General features: G+C 43.6%; 1 protein-coding gene across 3 annotated transcripts in view; it reads left to right on the forward strand.

Annotated features, from left to right (window-relative positions):
- The window catches only part of LOC126210275 (endoribonuclease Dicer-like), a 334,521-nt gene that overhangs the window by 276,880 nt on the left and 37,991 nt on the right, over positions 1–19,650 (forward strand). For all 3 annotated transcript variants that reach the window (XM_049939469.1, XM_049939471.1, XM_049939470.1), the window contains one exon: positions 18,397–18,609. In XM_049939469.1, coding sequence (XP_049795426.1) covers positions 18,397–18,609 — 213 coding nt within the window. The remainder of the gene's footprint in view (positions 1–18,396; positions 18,610–19,650) is intronic.

Raw genomic sequence — 19,650 nt, forward strand, 5'->3', positions numbered from 1 at the left:
GCTTTAGCCAGTTGTTGACAGAATCCTCGAGTTCAGCATTGGTCGTAAAGCGCTGGGTAATCAGCGAGGCCTTCATCTTGGGGAAGAAATGAAAATCTAGGATTTAGAAAAATCTCTTGAGTTTTTCTTTCATTCCATTCGCACTATGGGGTAACACATTGCCGTGGAGTAGAATGATTTCTTAGGTAATCGTCCTGTGCCATTTGTTTTGCACAGACCTTCAGAGCTATGAATTACATTATAAACCTATGATGTCACTGTATTCTCATTCGTTACTTGCATGATATCTGTTGTCAAAATTCCTTTGCAATCCCAATAAACTATAACCGTAGTGTTATCGTTTGACATTGCTTCAGTTTTTTAGCCTTACTGAGAAAATGAGTATGCATCCTCTTTTGGCTTGTTCCTTAGTTTGAGTTCATATACTGCACCCATGTCTTACCCCCGGGCATGATAATGCTCACAAATCCCTTCCTGCTTCATGGTAGCACTGAAGAAATGTCATGGCTAAGCCATTATTTCAGTTTTGGTTATACATTTTGGTACCTTCCATGAACAAAACTTAATCTCTCTATAAGAGTCTTAAAAAGGATTGAACTGATATCTCATGAGACAATTCTATCAACATTTTCCACAAGTTCATGAGGTACATATGAAAGTCCCATCAACATTTTTCGTCCTGCACATCTATGAGACCTTCTCTGAATTTTTTGCACCACTACTTCACACACCATCACATTAAACCATGTCGATTCAGTGTTTAATGCATTGTTCAGGTCCTTTCAGTGTCAACATTGTCCCAACTCACGTACCTGTAACTGTTGAAAATAATTTTGATGAATATAAGAATGAAATAGTACACTCCTGGAAATGGAAAAAAGAACACATTGACACCGGTGTGTCAGACCCACCATACTTGCTCCGGACACTGCGAGAGGGCTGTACAAGCAATGATCACACGCACGGCACAGCGGACACACCAGGAACCGCGGTGTTGGCCGTCGAATGGCGCTAGCTGCGCAGCATTTGTGCACCGCCGCCGTCAGTGTCAGCCAGTTTGCCGTGGCATACGGAGCTCCATCGCAGTCTTTAACACTGGTAGCATGCCGCGACAGTGTGGACGTGAACCGTATGTGCAGTTGACGGACTTTGAGTGAGGGCGTATAGTGGGCATGCGGGAGGCCGGGTGGACGTACCGCCGAATTGCTCAACACGTGGGGCGTGAGGTCTCCACAGTACATCGATGTTGTCACCAGTGGTCGGCGGAAGGTGCACGTGCCCGTCGACCTGGGACCGGACCGCAGCGACGCACGGATGCACGCCAAGACCGTAGGATCCAACGCAGTGCCGTAGGGGACCGCACCGCCACTTCCCAGCAAATTAGGGACACTGTTGCTCCTGGGGTATCGGCGAGGACCATTCGCAACCGTCTCCATGACGCTGGGCTACGGTCCCGCACACCGTTAGGCCGTCTTCCGCTCACGCCCCAACATCGTGCAGCCCGCCTCCAGTGGTGTCGCGACAGGCGTGAATGGAGGGACGAATGGAGACGTGTCGTCTTCAGCGATGAGAGTCGCTTCTGCCTTGGTGCCAATGATGGTCGTATGCGTGTTTGGCGCCGTGCAGGTGAGCGCCACAATCAGGACTGCATACGACCGAGGCACACAGGGCCAACACCCGGCATCATGGTGTGGGGAGCGATCTCCTACACTGGCCGTACACCACTGGTGATCGTCGAGGGGACACTGAATAGTGCACGGTACATCCAAACCGTCATCGAACCCATCGTTCTACCAGGCAAGGGAACTTGCTGTTCCAACAGGACAATGCACGTCCGCATGTATCCCGTGCCACCCAACGTGCTCTAGAAGGTGTAAGTCAACTACCCTGGCCAGCAAGATCTCCGGATCTGTCCCCCATTGAGCATGTTTGGGACTGGATGAAGCGTCGTCTCAGGCGGTCTGCACGTCCAGCACGAACGCTGGTCCAACTGAGGCGCCAGGTGGAAATGGCATGGCAAGCCGTTCCACAGGACTACATCCAGCATCTCTACGATCGTCTCCATGGGAGAATAGCAGCCTGCATTGCTGCGAAAGGTGGATATACACTGTACTAGTGCCGACATTGTGCATGCTCTGTTGCCTGTGTCTATGTGCCTGTGGTTCTGTCAGTGTGATCATGTGATGTATCTGACCCCAGGAATGTGTCAATAAAGTTTCCCCTTCCTGGGACAATGAATTCACGGTGTTCTTATTTCAATTTCGAGGAATGTACATTGTCTGTGGCCATCAGAATAGTCAGATTTGAAATTTATTGGATTGTCACAGTCTCTGCTAGTAAAACAGTAAATGGCCCATTACCTTTTCACAGTAACTGTCAAGGAATCTGAGGAGTTTCTTTGCAAAGTATGGCAGAAAAATCTCAAAAGACCTGCATTCAGGATTTACATATTTTGAATGCCTGTAATGGCCCTCATTTACATTAGACAAGTGTTCATATTATTTTGTCCACATTACACCTTTAATATTGAATATTGCAGGCATCATTACAAGCAGGGTGTTAGGTAAGAATGTCATTCAGTTGATGTGTGCCTTCTTGTAGATGGTTCAATCCCGCATCCGGCCATCCTGATTTAGGTTTTCTGTGATTTCCCTAAATCGCTCCAGGCAAATGCCGGGATGGTTCCTTTGAAAGGGCACGGCCCACTTCCTTCCCCATCTTTCCTTAATCCGATGAGACCGATGACCTCGCTGTCTGGTCTCCTTCCCCACAACAACCCAAACCCCCTTCTTGTAGATAAGTACTGTTCTTCATAATAAATGGTGGTCTGGGTAATTTTCAAAAACCCTGGCATCTGTTGTTTCAGCTGTTTTTAGATTCCTTGACTGTTTGCAGAGCCACCCCCCCCCCCCCTTCCAGTCACAGACTGTGATCTGTGATCATGGCGCAGCCACTTGTCTGCTTTAGCTGGTAATCAAGTGCACACGATGTGCCACATCCTTGGCAGACTCTGCAAATAAAAACTGGAAAAGTGTAAATATGTTACAGTGACAACTCAAGAAACCTGAGGCAACAACTAGTCTAACTCATTTATAAAGTTGATATTTAACTATTATTACTGTCACAGTTCCATGAAATTGATCTGCACTTATGGAACACACTCTTTTTGAAAGACACTCTGCTCCTTTCATCACTTTTGATCCCCCAGGGGCCTACAGCTCTTTTGTGGATATGTGTGTGGTGCACACAGGTCCCTGAGCTATTGCTGCCTTTGTTCTTTTCCTTGCTCCTTTATCTTCCCCTTCCTTCTCCCAACTGATTCTTATTCCTTTCCCTTTGCCCCTTCCTTTCACTCTTTCGGTGTTCTCATTTATGTCGGCCCTGCTATCCATTTTACTTAGTCTCATCTTGTGGTTCTGGTTTGTTTGCTTTTCCTCCCCTTTTTGGCTTTTCTTTTTTGGTCCCCTTTGGGGTTTGACCTCCATCTCTAAATTTGAAATCTGTAGTGTGCCAGATGGGGACGAACTCCCTCCATAGCATCTTATGTGTGGATTCCTCTCCCCTTTCTCGTCCTCTCCCTTACCCGGTTCTCCCTCTACGCCATAGCCTTTTCACTACCTTGCTAGGTCACCAGTTCGATTGCCAGTCTGTGTGGTGGGGCTGTTATGTACTGGCTGAGCCACCTGACATCACAGGGACCACACTGCTGGTACCTGCGCTGTGAACACCTTGTGGAAACCTAGGAGTGGTTGCCTGTCATTGTCGGGCATCGGAACTCCTGCCGTGCCAGGCAGCCGCTGCTGTGTCGGGTGACGTCCACGAGGCGGGGCCCCTGATTGGATTGGGCGGTACCGTGCCAGGCATTTGAAACACAAAACGCATTAAACTCTCTGACCACTCCTCTGTGGCCATGCCTCTTCCTAGAAACTGTTCTGTCTCAGTTCTCGATGAAGTTGAGATCTGGGTTATGCCTGCCAGTCAGCCACCCTCCGTGCCTGCAACCACGTAGGTGACATCCCAGTGATTATCATTATCACTCCTCACAAGTCTCAGTATGACACAGGGTGTAATTTTCCATAGGGACCTTCTCCTCCAGTCCAATGATGAACTTAGGCCTAATCTGGAACAACATGGCATTCATTTCATCTGGTGTGTCACTTAGACATTGGCACTTTCATCCTGGCCTTTGAGATGCATACCCTGCCTGAGAAGGTCAGGGTGATAATATACAGATGCGATGTCAAACCATTCGTTCCACCTACCACGTGTTGCTTCCATTACCTCAAGTTCAGCCACATATCCTTCAGATGCTATGCCATTCCCATCTGTGGTGACTGTGGCCGCCCTCTTCGTGTTGGTGGCCCTCGCACCCCACTGCCTAATTGTGTACACTGCTCTGGTGTACATTTTCCTGGCTCACTAGAGTCTCCAGTGTTTTTGTTGTTGTGGTCTTCAGTCCTGAGACTGGTTTGATGCAGCTCTCCATGCTACTCTATCCTGTGCAAGCTTCTTCATCTCCCAGTACCTACTGCAACCTACATACTTCTGAATCTGCTTAGTGTATTCATCTCTTGGTCTCCCCCTACGATTTTTACCCTCCACGCTGCCCTCCAATACTAAATTGGTGATCCCTTGATGCCTCAGAACATGTCCTACCAACCGATCCTTCTTCTGGTCAAGTTGTGCCACAAACTCCTCTTCTCCCCAATCCTATTCAGTACCTCCTCATTAGTTATGTGATCTACCCATCTAATCTTCAGCATTCTTCTGTAGCACCACATTTCGAAAGCTTCTATTCTCTTCTTGTCCAAACTATTTACCGTCCATGTTTCACTTCCATACATGGCTACACTCCATACAAATACTTTCAGAAATGACTTCCTGACACTTAAATCTATACTCAATGTTAACAAATTTCTCTTCTTCAGAAACGCTTTCCTTGCCATTGCCAGTCTACATTTTATATCCTCTCTACTTCGACCATCATCAGTTATTTTGCTCCCCAAATAGCAAAACTCCTTTACTACTTTAAGTGTCTCCATTTCCTAATCTAATACCCTCAACATCACCCGACTTAATTCGACTACATTCCATTATCCTTGTTTTGCTTTTGTTGATGTTCATCTTATATCCTCGTTTCAAGACACTGTCCATTCCGTTCAACTGCTCTTCCAAGTCCTTTGCTGTCTCTGACAGAATTACAATGTCATCGGCGAACCTCAAAGGTTTTTATTTCTTCTCCATGGATTTTAATACCTACTCCGAATTTTTCTTTTGTTTCCTTTACTGCTTGCTCAATATACAGATTGAATAACATCGGGGAGAGGCTACAACCCTGTCTTACTCCCTTCCCAACCACTGCTTCCCTTTCATGTCCCTCGACTTTTATAACTGCAATCTGGTTTCTGTACAAATTGTAAATAGCCTTTCGCTCCCTGTATTTTACCCCTGCCACCTTTAGAATTTGAAAGAGAGTATTCCAGTTGATATTGTCAAAAGCTTTCTCTAAGTCTACAAATGCTAGAAACGTAGGTTTGCCTTTCCTTAATCTTTCTTCTAAGATAAGTCGTAAGGTCAGTATTGCCTCACGTGTTCCAATATTTCTACGGAATCCAAACTGATCTTCCCCGAGGTCGGCTTCTACTGGTTTTTCCATTCGTCTGTAAAGAATTTGTGTTGGTATTTTGCAGCTGTGACTTATTAAACTGATAGTTTGGTAATTTTCACATCTGTCAACACCTTCTTTCTTTGGGATTGGAATTATTATATTCTTCTTGAAGTCTGAGGGTATTTCGCCTGTCTCATACATCTTGCTCACCAGATGGTAGAGTTTTGTCAGGACTGGCTCTCCCAAGGCCGTCAGTAGTTCCAATGGAATGTTATCTACTCCGGGGGCCTTGTTTCGACTCAGGTCTTTCAGTGCTCTGTCAAACTCTTCACGCAGTATCGTATCTCCCATTTCATCTTCATCTACTTCCATTTCCATAATATTGTCCTCAAGTACATCGCCCTTGTATAGACCCTCTATATACTCCTTCCACCTTTCTGCTTGCCCTTCTTTGCTTAGAACTGGGTTTCCATCTGAGCTCTTGATGTTCATACAAGTGGTTCTCTTATCTCCAAAGGTCTCTTTAATTTTCCTGTAGGCTGTATCTATCTTACCCCTATGAGACAAGCCTCTTCATCCTTACATTTGTCCTCTAGCCATCCCTGCTTAGCCATTTTACACTTCCTGTCGATCTCATTTTTGAGGCGTTTGTATTCCTTTTTGCCTACTTCATTTACTGCATTTTTATATTTTCTCCTTTCATCAATTGAATTCAATATTTCTTCTGTTACCATAGGATTTCTACTAGCCCTCGTCTTTTTACCTACTTGATCCTCTGCTGCCTTCACTACTTCATCCCTCAAAGCTACCCATTCTTCTTCTACTGTATTTGTTTCCCCCATTCCTGTCAATTGTTCCCTTATGCTCTCCCTGAAACTCTGTACAACCTCTGGTTTAGTCAGTTTATCCAGGTCCCATCTCCTTAAATTCCCACCTTTTTGCAGTTTCTTCAGTTTTAATCTACAGGTCATAACCAATAGATTGTGGTCAGAGTCCACATCTGCCCCTGGAAATGTCTTACAATTTAAAACCTGGTTCCTAAATCTCTGTCTTACCATTATATAATCTATCTGATACCTTTTAGTATCTCCAGGGTTCTTCCATGTATACAACCTTCTATCATGATTCTTAAACCAGGTGTTAGCTATGATTAAGTTGTGCTCTGTGCAAAATTCTACCAGGCGGCTTCCTCTTTCATTTCTTAGCCCCAATCCATATTCACCTATTACGTTTCCTTCTCTCCCTTTTCCTACACTCGAATTCCAGTCACCCATGACTATTAAATTTTCGTCTCCCTTCACTACCTGAATAATTTCTTTTATCTCGTCATACATTTCATCAACTTCTTCATCATCTGCAGAGCTAGTTGGCATATAAACTTGTACTACTGTAGTAGGCATGGGCTTCGTGTCTATCTTGGCCACAATAATGCGTCCACTATGCTGTTTGTAGTAGCTTACCCGCACTGCTATTTTTTTATTCATTATTAAACCTACTCCTGCATTAGCCCGATTTGATTTTGTATTTATAACCCTGTATTCACCTGACCGAAAGTCTTGTTCCTCCTGCCACCGAACTTCACTAATTCCCACTATATCTAACTTTAACCTATCCATTTCCCTTTTCAAATTTTCTAACCTACCTGCCCGATTAAGGGACCTGACATTCCACGCTCCGATCCGTAGAACGCCAGTTTTCTTTCTCCTGATAACGACATCCTCTTGAGTAGTCCCCGCCCGGAGATCTGAATGGGGGACTATTTTACCTCCGGAATATTTTACCCAAGAGGACGCCATCATCATTTAATCATACAGTAAAGCTGCATGCCCTCGGGAAAAATTACGGCCGTAGTTTCCCCTTGCTTTCAGCCATTCGCAGTACCAGCACAGCAAGGCCATTTTGGTTATTGTTACAAGGCCAGATCAGTCAATCATCCAGACTGTTGCCCTTGCAACTACTGAAAAGGCTGCTGCCCCTCTTCAGGAACCACACGTTTGCCTGGCCTCTCAACAGATACCCCCGTTGTGGTTGTACCTACGGTACGGCTATCTGTATCGCTGAGGCACGCAAGCCTCCCCACCAACGGCAAGGTCCATGGTTCATGGGGGGGAGGGGGGGTCTCCAGTGTATAAAAAGGAAAAAAGAATCCAGGAAATAAATAAATATCCTTGATTGTCTCGGCTACTTTGAGACCCAGAAGAAGGTTGACAAACTTCAGCCTGTGAATCTCCCATCTACCTTGGCCTCAGTTACATTTCCTCTCCTCCTCCTCACCCCTATCCCGCCCCCTTTCCTCTCCGTCCCCCCTCTCCCACCCCAGTCTCCCGTCCCTTCCCCTCAAGGAATCACTCCTCCTCCTTGGCCAGAGAGGAAATCCTCTTCTCTGGCTCCTGCTATGTGTGGGGCTCCCTCTCAGAACACTCCAACCCAGTGTTCTCTAGATAGGAAGCCTACAGCCTCGCGTTGGACGACGGACCCATACTCAAAGGTGGTCGCTCTCTGTCAGATCCGCACATCGCTGCCACCTATCCCCTTACTGATAACACCTCCTCTCTCCCTCCAAGGAGGAGGAGAAGAAGAAGAAGAAGAAGAAGAAGAAGAAGAAGCAATGCGAGTCCAAGGACGAGTCTTCCCTGGCATCCCGATGTCACCCAATCCTCGTTGTTGATGACCACTGACCTGGCGACATGACCTACGTCAAATCTGGACCCTCACCACACGATAATCAAGTGAAACTGCAACGGATGATACTGTCATCTACCAGAAATACAAAAACTTGTTTCCTCCTGTTCTGTATTCTGTTTGGCTCTTCAAGAAATGCACTTCTGTGACAACCACTTTCAAACATTTCACGGTTTTCGGGCATTCTGTCAGAACCGTGCCCGCCTCGAGATAGCGTCTGGAGGGGTCTGCACTTTGGTTCGTACTGATGTCATTAGTGACTAGATCCTCCTCAGTACAAACCTGGAAGCAATGAAGCGACAGCGGCACAATTGTGAACTACCGCAACCGTCACCATTTGCAGTGTCTACCTCCATCCACTTCCTTATGTTGGACTGCCTACTTTAATACAGCAACTCCCTCTCCCATATCTCCTCCTCGGGGACTTCAGTGCACACCACTGCCTGTAGGGGAGTGTCACTTAGACCAGTAGGGGTCTTCTAATTGACTAACTTATTACAGACTTTGATTTATGTCTCCTCAGTGACAGTTCCCCTACCCTCTTCAGTGCTGCTCGTGGCACTTTTTCTGCCATCGATCTCAGGATCCCTTCCCCTTCTCTCTCGATTTCCTTACACTTGTCATCCCACGATAATATTAGTGACCACTTTCCGTCGATTCTATCGTTCCCCTGGTGCCACCAGACAGACGGCACTCCACATTGGGCATTCTGCAGAGCCCATTGGGCTTTATATATGTCTGCTGCTCACTTCGACACCTCTCTTTCAGATTGTATTGATGCAGTCATGCGAGACATCTCTGACACTATTCTTCATGCCGCTGGCACTATCCCCCTATCCACAGATTCCCCTCATCTTCAACTGCTACCGTGGTGGACCGAGGACGTAGCGGTCGCCATCTGGGACTGCCAGTGGGAACTGCAACAATTTAAACACTACCCCTTAAATACCGGCCTTATTGCTTTGAAGTGTCCCTGTGCTAAGGCTTGCTACTTTATTAACCAGAGTGAAAAGGAATTATGTATTTTTTCCCTGGGGACATATGCCCCACCATCTCAGGTTTGGCCCGAGCTCCATAGCCTTGTGAGCCACCGGTGACAAACAACTGGCCAGGTTCTTATCCTACAGGATGCTCTGTGTCCTGATCCATCGGTCCTTGCAGAACACCTCACAACACACTTTATGATAGCATCAGTGTCCTCTTCCTATCCTGCTACCTTTCTCCGACAGAAATGATGAGTTGAAGAAACCCCCCTCTGTTTCAAACTGCACCTAGCTGAAGCCGATAATGAAGCATACACTGAATGGGAATTTTTGCTGGCTCTTACCTCTTCACATGAAACTGCCCCAGGCCCGGATTCCATCCACAACCAGAAGATCAAACATTTGGACATTACCGAGAGACGGCGTCTTCAGCTGCATTTGGCTCACGGGTGTCTTCCCCTCGCATTGGTGAGACGGCATAGTTATCCCCATACTTTAAGCCCGGGAAGAACCCAGTGTCTCTCGACAGCTGCTGACCGATTAGCCTGACCGCCGTCCTTCAGAAACTGCTCGAGATGATGGTTAGCTTCAGATTATGTTGGGTACTTGAATCTCAGGGCTTTTTGTCCCTTTATCAGTGTGGCTCCCGGGAAGGATTATCTACAACTGACAATTTACTCAGTTTGGAAACAGCAGTCTGACAAGCTTTTACTAAGTGCCGACACCTTGCCACAGTCTTCTTTGACCTACGTAAGGCGTGCAACACCACTTGGCACAGTCACATTTTAGATACCGTCCGTGACTCGAGCCTTCACGGTCGCCTTGCGATTGTTATCCACACGTTTTTATCCCACTGGCTGTTCCAGGTTAGAGTAGGTGCTTCACTCAGCACCCCTCGGATCAGGAGAACAGTGTCCCATAGGATTCTGTGTTAAGTGTCACACTCTTCCTCGTCGCCATCAGTGGGCTTGTAATCTCTGTTGGGCCTTTGGTTACCCTGGCATTCTATGTTGACGATTTTTGCATCTGATGTAGTTCCCACTCGGTAGCATCTGCTGAACGCCTGCTGCTGCTAGGTGACATCTGATGGGCCTCTGCACTGTCCTTCTCCCACGTCTTCCAGTTTTCTCCCTCCAAAATGTGGGTTATGCAGTTTTGCCGTTGAGCCACAGTACATGCCATCCCAGAACTTTGCGTAAGCAACCAGCACCTAGACATTGTAGCATAGTCCTGTTTCGTGGCCTCCTTTCTCATAAAAAGCTAATGTGGCTGATGTCGCTGCCCCATATTTGCCACTAGAAGATTACCTGCATGCGGAAGCGTAATGCTCTCCGCCTGCTGGCCTACACTTCTTTGGCTGCAGACCGTGTTAATCTTCTCCATACTTTCCGTGCTCTGGTTTTGTCCAGACTAGATTATGGTTGGCAGGTTTATGGCTCTGTGGCTCCTTCCAATCTGAAACTATTTGACTCTGTTCATCATTATAGGGTGTGTCTGACTGTCTGTGCCTGTCACACTAGTCCCGTTGACAGTCTCTTTGCTGAACTGGCGATTTCCCCTTTACAAATATGATGGAGCCAACTCGGGGTTTCTTATGCAATTGCCATTTGACGATTCCCTGACCATCCCGTGTACCCCGTCCTCTTTGCAAACGAGGGATGTCTGCCTCCTGACACCCACCCTTTGGAGGGATTGCGTCACACTTCCCTTTGTCGGGATCTCCATCTCTGTTTTGGTGGATTGTGCCTAGACAACAAATTAGGACTAACCTATTCCAGGGCCCTAAGGTCTCTGTTGCCCCTATGGTATACCAGCATCTGGTTCGTGCCATCCTTGAGGAGTTCCAGTGTGCTATCATCTTCTACGCTGATGGTTTTAAAATGATGGATAAGGTGGGATATGCTTTTACGTCTCCTACTGGTATGGAACACCGTTTACTGCCGGGGTCATGTTGTGCGTTCACAGCAGAACTGCTAGCCATAAACAGGGCCTTTCACTTTGTTTCTCAGGCCTCCCTCCACAGTGTACTAATATGTACCGACTCCACGAGTAGCTTGCAGGCTATAGACCGATGCTACTCTCGTCTACCTTTGGTCTCTGCCATCCGTGACGTTCCCTCTGTCCTCGTTTGTCGCACCTGCTCAGTTGTCTTCCTCTGGGTCCCAAGTTATATGGGCAATATAGGGAATGAACTGGCTGACCATTTGGCTACAGAGGCAGATACTTAACTCCCATTCAGGTGCACATTTGCAGAATCGCATCAAATCTCTTTTTGCTCAAAAGTGGAATGACATCTAGTGCACTACCGCTCCCAGTAATAAACTCCGAACAGTCAAGGAGACTACTGCAGTTTGGTGCTCTTTCTTCTGGTTCTCTCTGAAGGAATCCACTGTCTTACATTGTCTATGCATCGGTCATAGTTGGCTCACCCACTGTTTTCTCTTTCGTAACACTTCACCCTACAATGTGGTTGTGGAATGAGATTAACGGTATCCCATATATTGGTGGAATGTCCCCTTCTGTCGGCCTTTTGTACTAAGTATACCCGTCCTGATTCCAGGTCCGTAGCATTAGTAGATGATTCACAGATGGTTGAACTGGTCCCCAGTTTCCTATGTGAAAGTGGTTCTTATTTTTAGTTACAAGGTTTTGCTTTACTCCTGGAGCAGGGGCATGGTGGTTGTGGCTGAGGCCTCCCTTCGTGTTTTCTGGGTCTGGGACCTATGGCCACACCCCTTTGCAAAGACCGCTCTTTTATCCCTCTGTTTTCCAGATTTTAGATTTGGCCTACCTTTTTATCCTTATGTGTGTGTTTTTAGCTTCCTCACTGTATAGTTGGACCCCTCCGACTGGAACTGTCCACTTTCAGCAGACACCACTATCTTATGCATGTAATCTTTTGAATCACGAGACTGATGATCTCACCGTTTAGTCCCATAACCCCCTTGAATCAATCAATCATCACTTTTGATGTAGTTTGGAGTATGCCTTCTTTATCCCCTGCACCTATTTATCATACTTTATCCTCCTGGTGTTTCCTGTACTAATCTCTCTCAATCTGTTTCTTTGTTGCTGATTGATAAACCAGTTTGTATTTTCACATAATACTATTGTGAATGTATGCAAATGAAATACAGGGTGATTCAAAAAGAATACCACAACTTTAAAAATGTGTATTTAATGAAAGAAACATAATATAACCTTCTGTTATACATCATTACAAAGAGTATTTAAAAAGGTTTTTTTTTTTTCACTCAAAAACAAGTTCAGAGATGTTCAATATGGCCCCCTCCAGACACTCGAGCAATATCAACCCGATACTCCAACTCGTTCCACACTCTCTGTATTATATCAGGCGTAACAATTTGGATAGCTGCTGTTATTTCTCGTTTCAAATCATCAATGGTGGCTGGGGGAGGTGGCCGAAACACCATATCCTTAACATACCCCATAAGAAAAAATCGCAGGGGGTAAGATCAGGGCTTCTTGGAGGCCAGTGATGAAGTGCTCTGTCACGGGCTGCCTGGCGGCCGATCCATCGCCTCGGGTAGTTGACGTTCAGGTAGTTACGGACAGATAACTGCCAATGCGGTGGCACTCCATCCTGCTGAAATATGAATTGTTGTGCTTCTTGTTCGAGCTGAGGGAACAGCCAATTCTCTAACATCTCCAGATACTGTAGTCCAGTTACAGTAGCACCTTCGAAGAAAAAGGGACCAAAAACTTTATTGGCTGAAATGGCACAGAAAACGTTTACCTTAGGCGAGTCACGTTCATACTGAGTTGTTTCCCGCGGATTCTCAGTGCCCCATATACAGACATTGTGACGGTTGACTTTCCCGTTAGTGTGGAAAGTTGCTTCATCACTAAACACAATCTTTGAAACGAAAGATTCATCTGTTTCCATTTGAGCAAGGATAAAATCACAGAAATCGATTCTTTTAATCTTATCAGCTGCAGACAGTGCTTGAACCAATTTCAGACGATAAGTTTTCATAACTAACCTTTTTCGTAGGACTCTCCATACAGTTGATTGTGGAATTTGCAGCTCTCTGCTAGCTCTGCGAGTCGATTTTCCTGGGCTGCGAACAAATGCTTGCTGGATGCGTGCTACATTTTCATCACTCGTTCTCGGCCGTCCAGAACTTTTCCCTTTGCACAAACACCCATTCTCTGTAAACTGTTTATACCAACGTTTAATACACCACCGATCAAGAGGTTTAACACCATACTTTGTTCGAAATGCACGCTGAACAACTGTCGTTGATTCACTTCTGCCGTACTCAATAACATAAAAAGCTTTCTGTTGAGAGGTCGCCATCTTAGCATCAACTGACGCTGACGCCTAGTCAACAGTGCCTCAAGCGAACAAATGTACAACTAAATGAAACTTTATAGCTCCCTTAATTCGCCGACAGATAGTGCTTAGCTCTGCCTTTTGTCGTTGCAGAGTTTTAAATTCCTAAAGTTGTGGTATTCTTTTTGAATCACCCTGTATATCTTGACCAATTGACAGATCATTGTACCAAGATAAGTGAAAAAGCTGCCTTCTTATCAGAAAAATTTGGTTCAACCTTCTCAGATCATGGTTGTTGATGCTTCAGTTGCGTAGGGAATGATTCCTTGCTGTAAGATGTTCATTTGCCCTTTTTGTAACTTGTTGTAAATGAAATCCTTCAAGTTTTATCTTTGAATTCAGACGTTACTAACATCGCGTACTTCACAAAATTTCCTCCTCTCCTGCACAGCGTCCAGAACAGAATTGCTGCAAAAGAAATTATGTATTCAGAGAGCTCACAATGAATGCTCCAAAGCATTTGTTGTAAACATTTCAGTTTTTTATATAATTTCCTTTCATTCATAATTATTACATTGATTTGATTTATGTAAGTTATTATTTTTCTTGTTACAAAGAGAGAACTTTAATACAGTTATCATGAAACTTAATTAAATACTTTTGGATTAAGGGAAACCACTTGGTGAAAAATATAGGTGTTGAATTTTCAGTAAGGATATACGAGCTAGAGTAGAACAGCCGGCATCATGTAGGAGCATACTTCAAAGCATAACTCTGTAAGCTCAAAAATTTTTCTTTCTTTCGTGCGTGCCTAGTGACAGATCAGTGCTTCTGCTTTTTGGTGTGTGGTCTCCTTTTATCCAAAAGTACATTCTGCAGGAAATTTCCTACAAAATTAAACATAATTATTTTGATTTGGGTGGCGATTTGTCCCAAATAGTTAATGAAAATATCAGAATTTTAGTTATTGTATTTTATGCACTATAAGGTGAACCTTAATTTGTAAATAGTTTTTAAAAAAAATAAGTTTTACCGTTTTTATTATTAGATTGCAAAGCAAGACAAAAAAATCTCAGTTTATAAAACCGAACTGACCTTTAAAATCCCTGAAAATAGTCATCTGTACTTTCTTCTTCTTTCTCTTCGTCATAAGTCATTGTCCTCTTCCTGTATAATATGGTCTTCACTCCCATCAAGTGCCACACTTCTTGAAAGATTTAACAATAATGTCCTCTCTCACACTAGACCACGACTGTTTATGCAACGACACACTTGTTTGATTGTAGGTTGTGTTAAAGCTCCATTCAGAGTGAATTCATGTTGGGTTTCGTCCATTTGTTCCATTCCTCTCTCGTGTACACTTTACATGTTTTATTTATCAGGAGATCAAGTGGTTGTAATTGTGAAGTCAGTTCTCCTGAAATAAGAGCAAACTCTGAATTTCGTATCAGTCCTCTGCTGCTGCCAGTTAAATCCTGTGTTGCCAGATAGAGATAGATTTCTCATGACATTGAATATATGGCCATTTTTAAGACTAGCAGGAGTTTTAAATCAAACACTGGACATTTTTATATTAATTTCGAGTATAAGGCGCACCTGAATTTCGGAGGCAGTTTTCTGAAGAAAAAGTGCATCTTATATTCTGTAACATACGCCATATTGTATTACTGACAGTAACCAATTATGCTTGTTTATATTATCACTAAAAAAATATCGTAGTAATGTGATTCTTTGTAATTTTTCCAAAATGTTCCATTTAAACTTCACGTATAGTACACATTGGGGAGAGAATTTTTGAATAATGGTAAAACTTAAAATATAAGATATTAAGATATTGATCATATGTGGTATCGAAAAATTATGATTATTAGTTTATTAGCAGGATCTGAAAAATTTGTGTTTGTGATAAATGTGAACATAGATGTGAATTCTGCCTCAAAATACAAAAATGGTTAATTGCCCAATAAATATAAGAAAAAGTTTGAAAGAGCTTTGTTTTATGAATTTAGATACTGAAATTGTAACCAGTTTTCAGTTATTGGTATTGTACATCATTTGGCAAAGCCCAGTGTGCAAAATAATGCAATAATTTCTTAGTGTGCTCAGTGCTCCGGTACTATACCAGTTGTGGGTGCGTGAATAGTGTGTGTAAGATATGTGCTGTGTCGTGCAGCATTAGACTCAACTGTGGGACCTAGCATCTTTGAACAAGGAATCATGTACTTTTAACTAGCAGACAAGTGAGGAAGTTCATGTAAATGTGAACACTTTAATGTGACAGCTTTAAGTGGCAGGTGTTTTGAACTGTGGTTGCATCAAGTACTGGTAGAGGTGTGAACTGTATCGTTTGTGACGCTGCGAACTTCCTGTACAGTAGCCATTACCAAATGCTCTGTTGTGCCTTGCTTGTTGTTTCCTCTTTGTGTATTGAAATGAGTGAGGAGATCTTCACCGTCATGAAATTGGAATATGATCATACAACACCAGAAAGAATTGTCTATGACCCATGTGTCACTTGTGCTTTTGCAGAAATCCAGAACACTGGTGTAAGGTGCTGCCCTGCAAGAGGGAGGCGAGGCCGGTTTCCCCTCCGCCGGTAGTAATTCTACTTTGTTTCTGCTCACGGACAGGTGCCGCCTCATATTCTATGCACTCTGCACTGTAGTGGCCTGGAAACAACCAATCAACATATTTTGATCACACTGAAAGTCTTGCACTAATGTGCTATCTGTAGTGTTGTCAACTATGGGTCACAGCTCTGAAAACCTACGAAAGGTCAAAATCAGTATTTTGCAAATATCGAATTGGTTGGGAAAAGAAAAATAATGTCGAAAGAAACCTTAAATTGGAGAAGCACTCTCTTCACCAGCAGGAAAATGTTGCTGGTTCTAAACAAAGACAATCATTTGTAGCAACCTTGAAATGACCTCAAAGGAGAAAACAAACAGAGACCACCTCAGAAAGAAAGCAAAGATTCTAGTCAAAAAACTCCCTCCACCACCACTATTTTTAACAGTTAGTTTCAAAGCATGTCTTCAGGCACATCGTGTGAAACCTCTGAAATTTATATGTCTAATTATTAGCAGAAACTAAATTTAACTTGGAATTTCACCAAAAGTATGTGCTACAATGTCAGGTCCTTACTTCTCAGGGTATAAGTGCCATCCAGTTATTTATTTTTCTAGTTAGTACATATGAAAATACTGTGAAAAACATGTTATGGATTCGCATCTTGCAAATACTTTTTGTTGTCACTGTTGGTGACACATGAAAATTTGTGTCGGCCCGTGACTCAAAACCTGATTTTCCATTTATCGCTAGAGGTCACCTTAAGCCCTTGGGCTATCAGTGCATGACTCCCAGACCGACCCAAACCTATACATGTTACATTGTCTGTATTCCTTATGCTTGCTTTTTGTGATTGCTCTAGAGGTAGAGACAAATATTTTTAATGTCATTTTAGCCCACTGAAGCATATGCCTAATTGATTATTACAAAATTCAGCACAAATTTTCATGTTCAACAAACAGCTGATGTGAAAACATGTTCGCAAGATGTGAATGTATTTTGTAATATTTACAACAGCTGTAGTCGTCAAAACAGTGTGTGTTCCTTCAGACAAGCATGCATTTCTGAAGGACATTACAGTGTAAGATACAGACACTGTATAAACACAGATATTATATATGCATTGCAATAAAGCTAGTAACAGTTTTTGTGAGTGAATAGTATACAAAATACAGGTTAAGTCAAAAAGGACTTTACAACTTTGGGATGATATAGAAATTTATTGGGGTAACTCGTAGAATTGGTAGATATATCATTTGTAGCAAATGACATCAAGTTTGATTCACTTATTGTGTCAGTACCCCATACCACCACCAGGAGCTCCAGCAAGTGTACAGTTAGAATGGCTAATTTCACTGTGTGGAGCTCACTCACTGTGTGTTTTGGTTTTGTGAAATGAACCGTGTAACAACTGTTCAGTATAAGTTTCACACTGAATACACTAAAGAACCTCCAAGCAGGCCTACCAATTTACTCTCAGCACAAAAAGTCAAAGAAGTTTGACTTTTCGTCGATAATTATTTCCCAGGCTGGTGGATTGGCCGTGAAGGGCTAATAGTGTGGCCACCTCACTTGCCAGAGTCGACACCATTAGATTTCTTTCTTTATTGCTTCATTAATGACCGAGTGTTTATTCCTCCCTTTAAAAATCGAATCTACACTGCCATTGCACGGGCTACACCTGATTTACTGTAATGAGAGTTGGAAGAAGTCGATTATCGACAGGGTTTTTGCCGCGTCACAAAGTGAACTCACATCGAATTAAAATGACACTTCACACTTTTATGTGAAAGTTGAGGTTTTTTGCTACAAATTGCTTGCTTAAACTGTAAGTTATCCCAATAAATTTCTACACCATTCCAAAATTGTAAAGTCCTTTTTGACTCATCCTGTATAAGTAAGTAGTGTGAAAGTACTCAGGAAACTAAATACACCAACAAATTAAAGTAACCTGCTGTTACTTGTATCAAAAATCTCTCTTGAGATGAGCCTTCCAATTAAAAATAAATGTAGATGATGCCCAGTTTCATTACACTGGCTTTCTGTTAATTCCAATGAAGAACTTTCTATAAGTTCCAAATGTGTTAATTGTCATCTCTGCTTTAGATGTTTCTCTTTCAGAGATGAGTATGTTTATGCCTTGCCTCACTCTTTTTCTGGTCCATCAAATAACTGAATACTTAACATTTTGGTGTACTTGTATCTTTCTTGTTTTTGTGCCTTATTCAGTTTTTTTTATTTTTGTGTAATTCCTACAGGCACTAACAGCAGCCTCCAGTCATGACGTGTTCAACTCTGAACGCCTGGAGACGCTGGGAGACTCATTTCTCAAGTTCTCTGTCAGCCTCTTCCTGTTCATCCATTTCGATCACCTCAGTGAGGGCGCCCTCACAGTATTCAAGAACCATATCGTCGGGAACTCACATTTTTATAACATAGCGAAACATAAACAGCTCGGAGGCATTCTTCAGGTAAGAAATAAGACAGCAAGCATCAGATTTCATTTTTTTAGTGTGTCTTGAAGATATTCACTTCATATAGAATTGCACAATGAATGTCACAATTTTTTATTAGACTACATAATTTGAATAACAGTTATCAGGTAGTCATACCATTTGTTTACTGTTTTTCCGGCCTCAGGACACACGAGTGGTGTCATAACCAGTTTCAACTTAGCACGAAGACATAATCAGATTATCTGTTTAATAAGAAAGAAACACGGAAATGTTAAATTATGGTAAACTAAATTACAAATCAAACTAACTCCTACACACAACATACCTCAGTATATTACATGGCAACTCATCACTGGACAGGCCAGGAGAGATGCTCACAACATATTTGTACACCCGTGGAAAAAAAATACCGGCACTAACAAACAGTCGTGCAAAATAAACAAAAGTAGGTAGGCGTGTTTCTACATCTGAAAGATGATCACTGTTCAAACTTCGTGCCAGTCGTGAGAGACTGGTGCTAGTAGCGTCACTGTGAGGATGTTAATCAGGTTTGCTTTAAATACCCCCTGTAACAGTCACGAGCATAAGTTACCTTCGAGACGGGGCGTAGTGAGTCGACGTCGGCGAAGAATGCTTTTAACACGACGACGGTGCCGTTATCGACAGCTCACCGAGTCTGAACGAGGTCGTGTAATACGGCTACGAGAAGCTGGATGTCCCTCGTACAGTATTACAGAAAGACTCGGCAGGAATGTAGCCGCTGTACACGTTTGCCGGCAGGAGTGCTCGCGGGAAGGTACGGTCACGAGAAGACCACATTAAGGGCGGCCACACGGGACTACTGGTAGGGAAGGCCTTCCCGTTTGTTGTAAGGATGCAGCAATTTGAGCAGCTGTTGACACCACAGTGACACAAGAGACTGTTGCAAATTGGATTACTTACAGGACAGCACGAGCTAGACGCTCTGAAATGTGTATTCCGCTGACCTCAAACTGCCGCCTTTTGTGACTTCAGTAGTATCGAGCGAGAGCACAGTGGGCGATGGAGTTTTCCGAT

The sequence above is a fragment of the Schistocerca nitens genome, chromosome 10, assembly GCF_023898315.1.
Source record: "Schistocerca nitens isolate TAMUIC-IGC-003100 chromosome 10, iqSchNite1.1, whole genome shotgun sequence".
Classification (NCBI taxonomy): Eukaryota; Metazoa; Arthropoda; class Insecta; order Orthoptera; family Acrididae; genus Schistocerca; species Schistocerca nitens.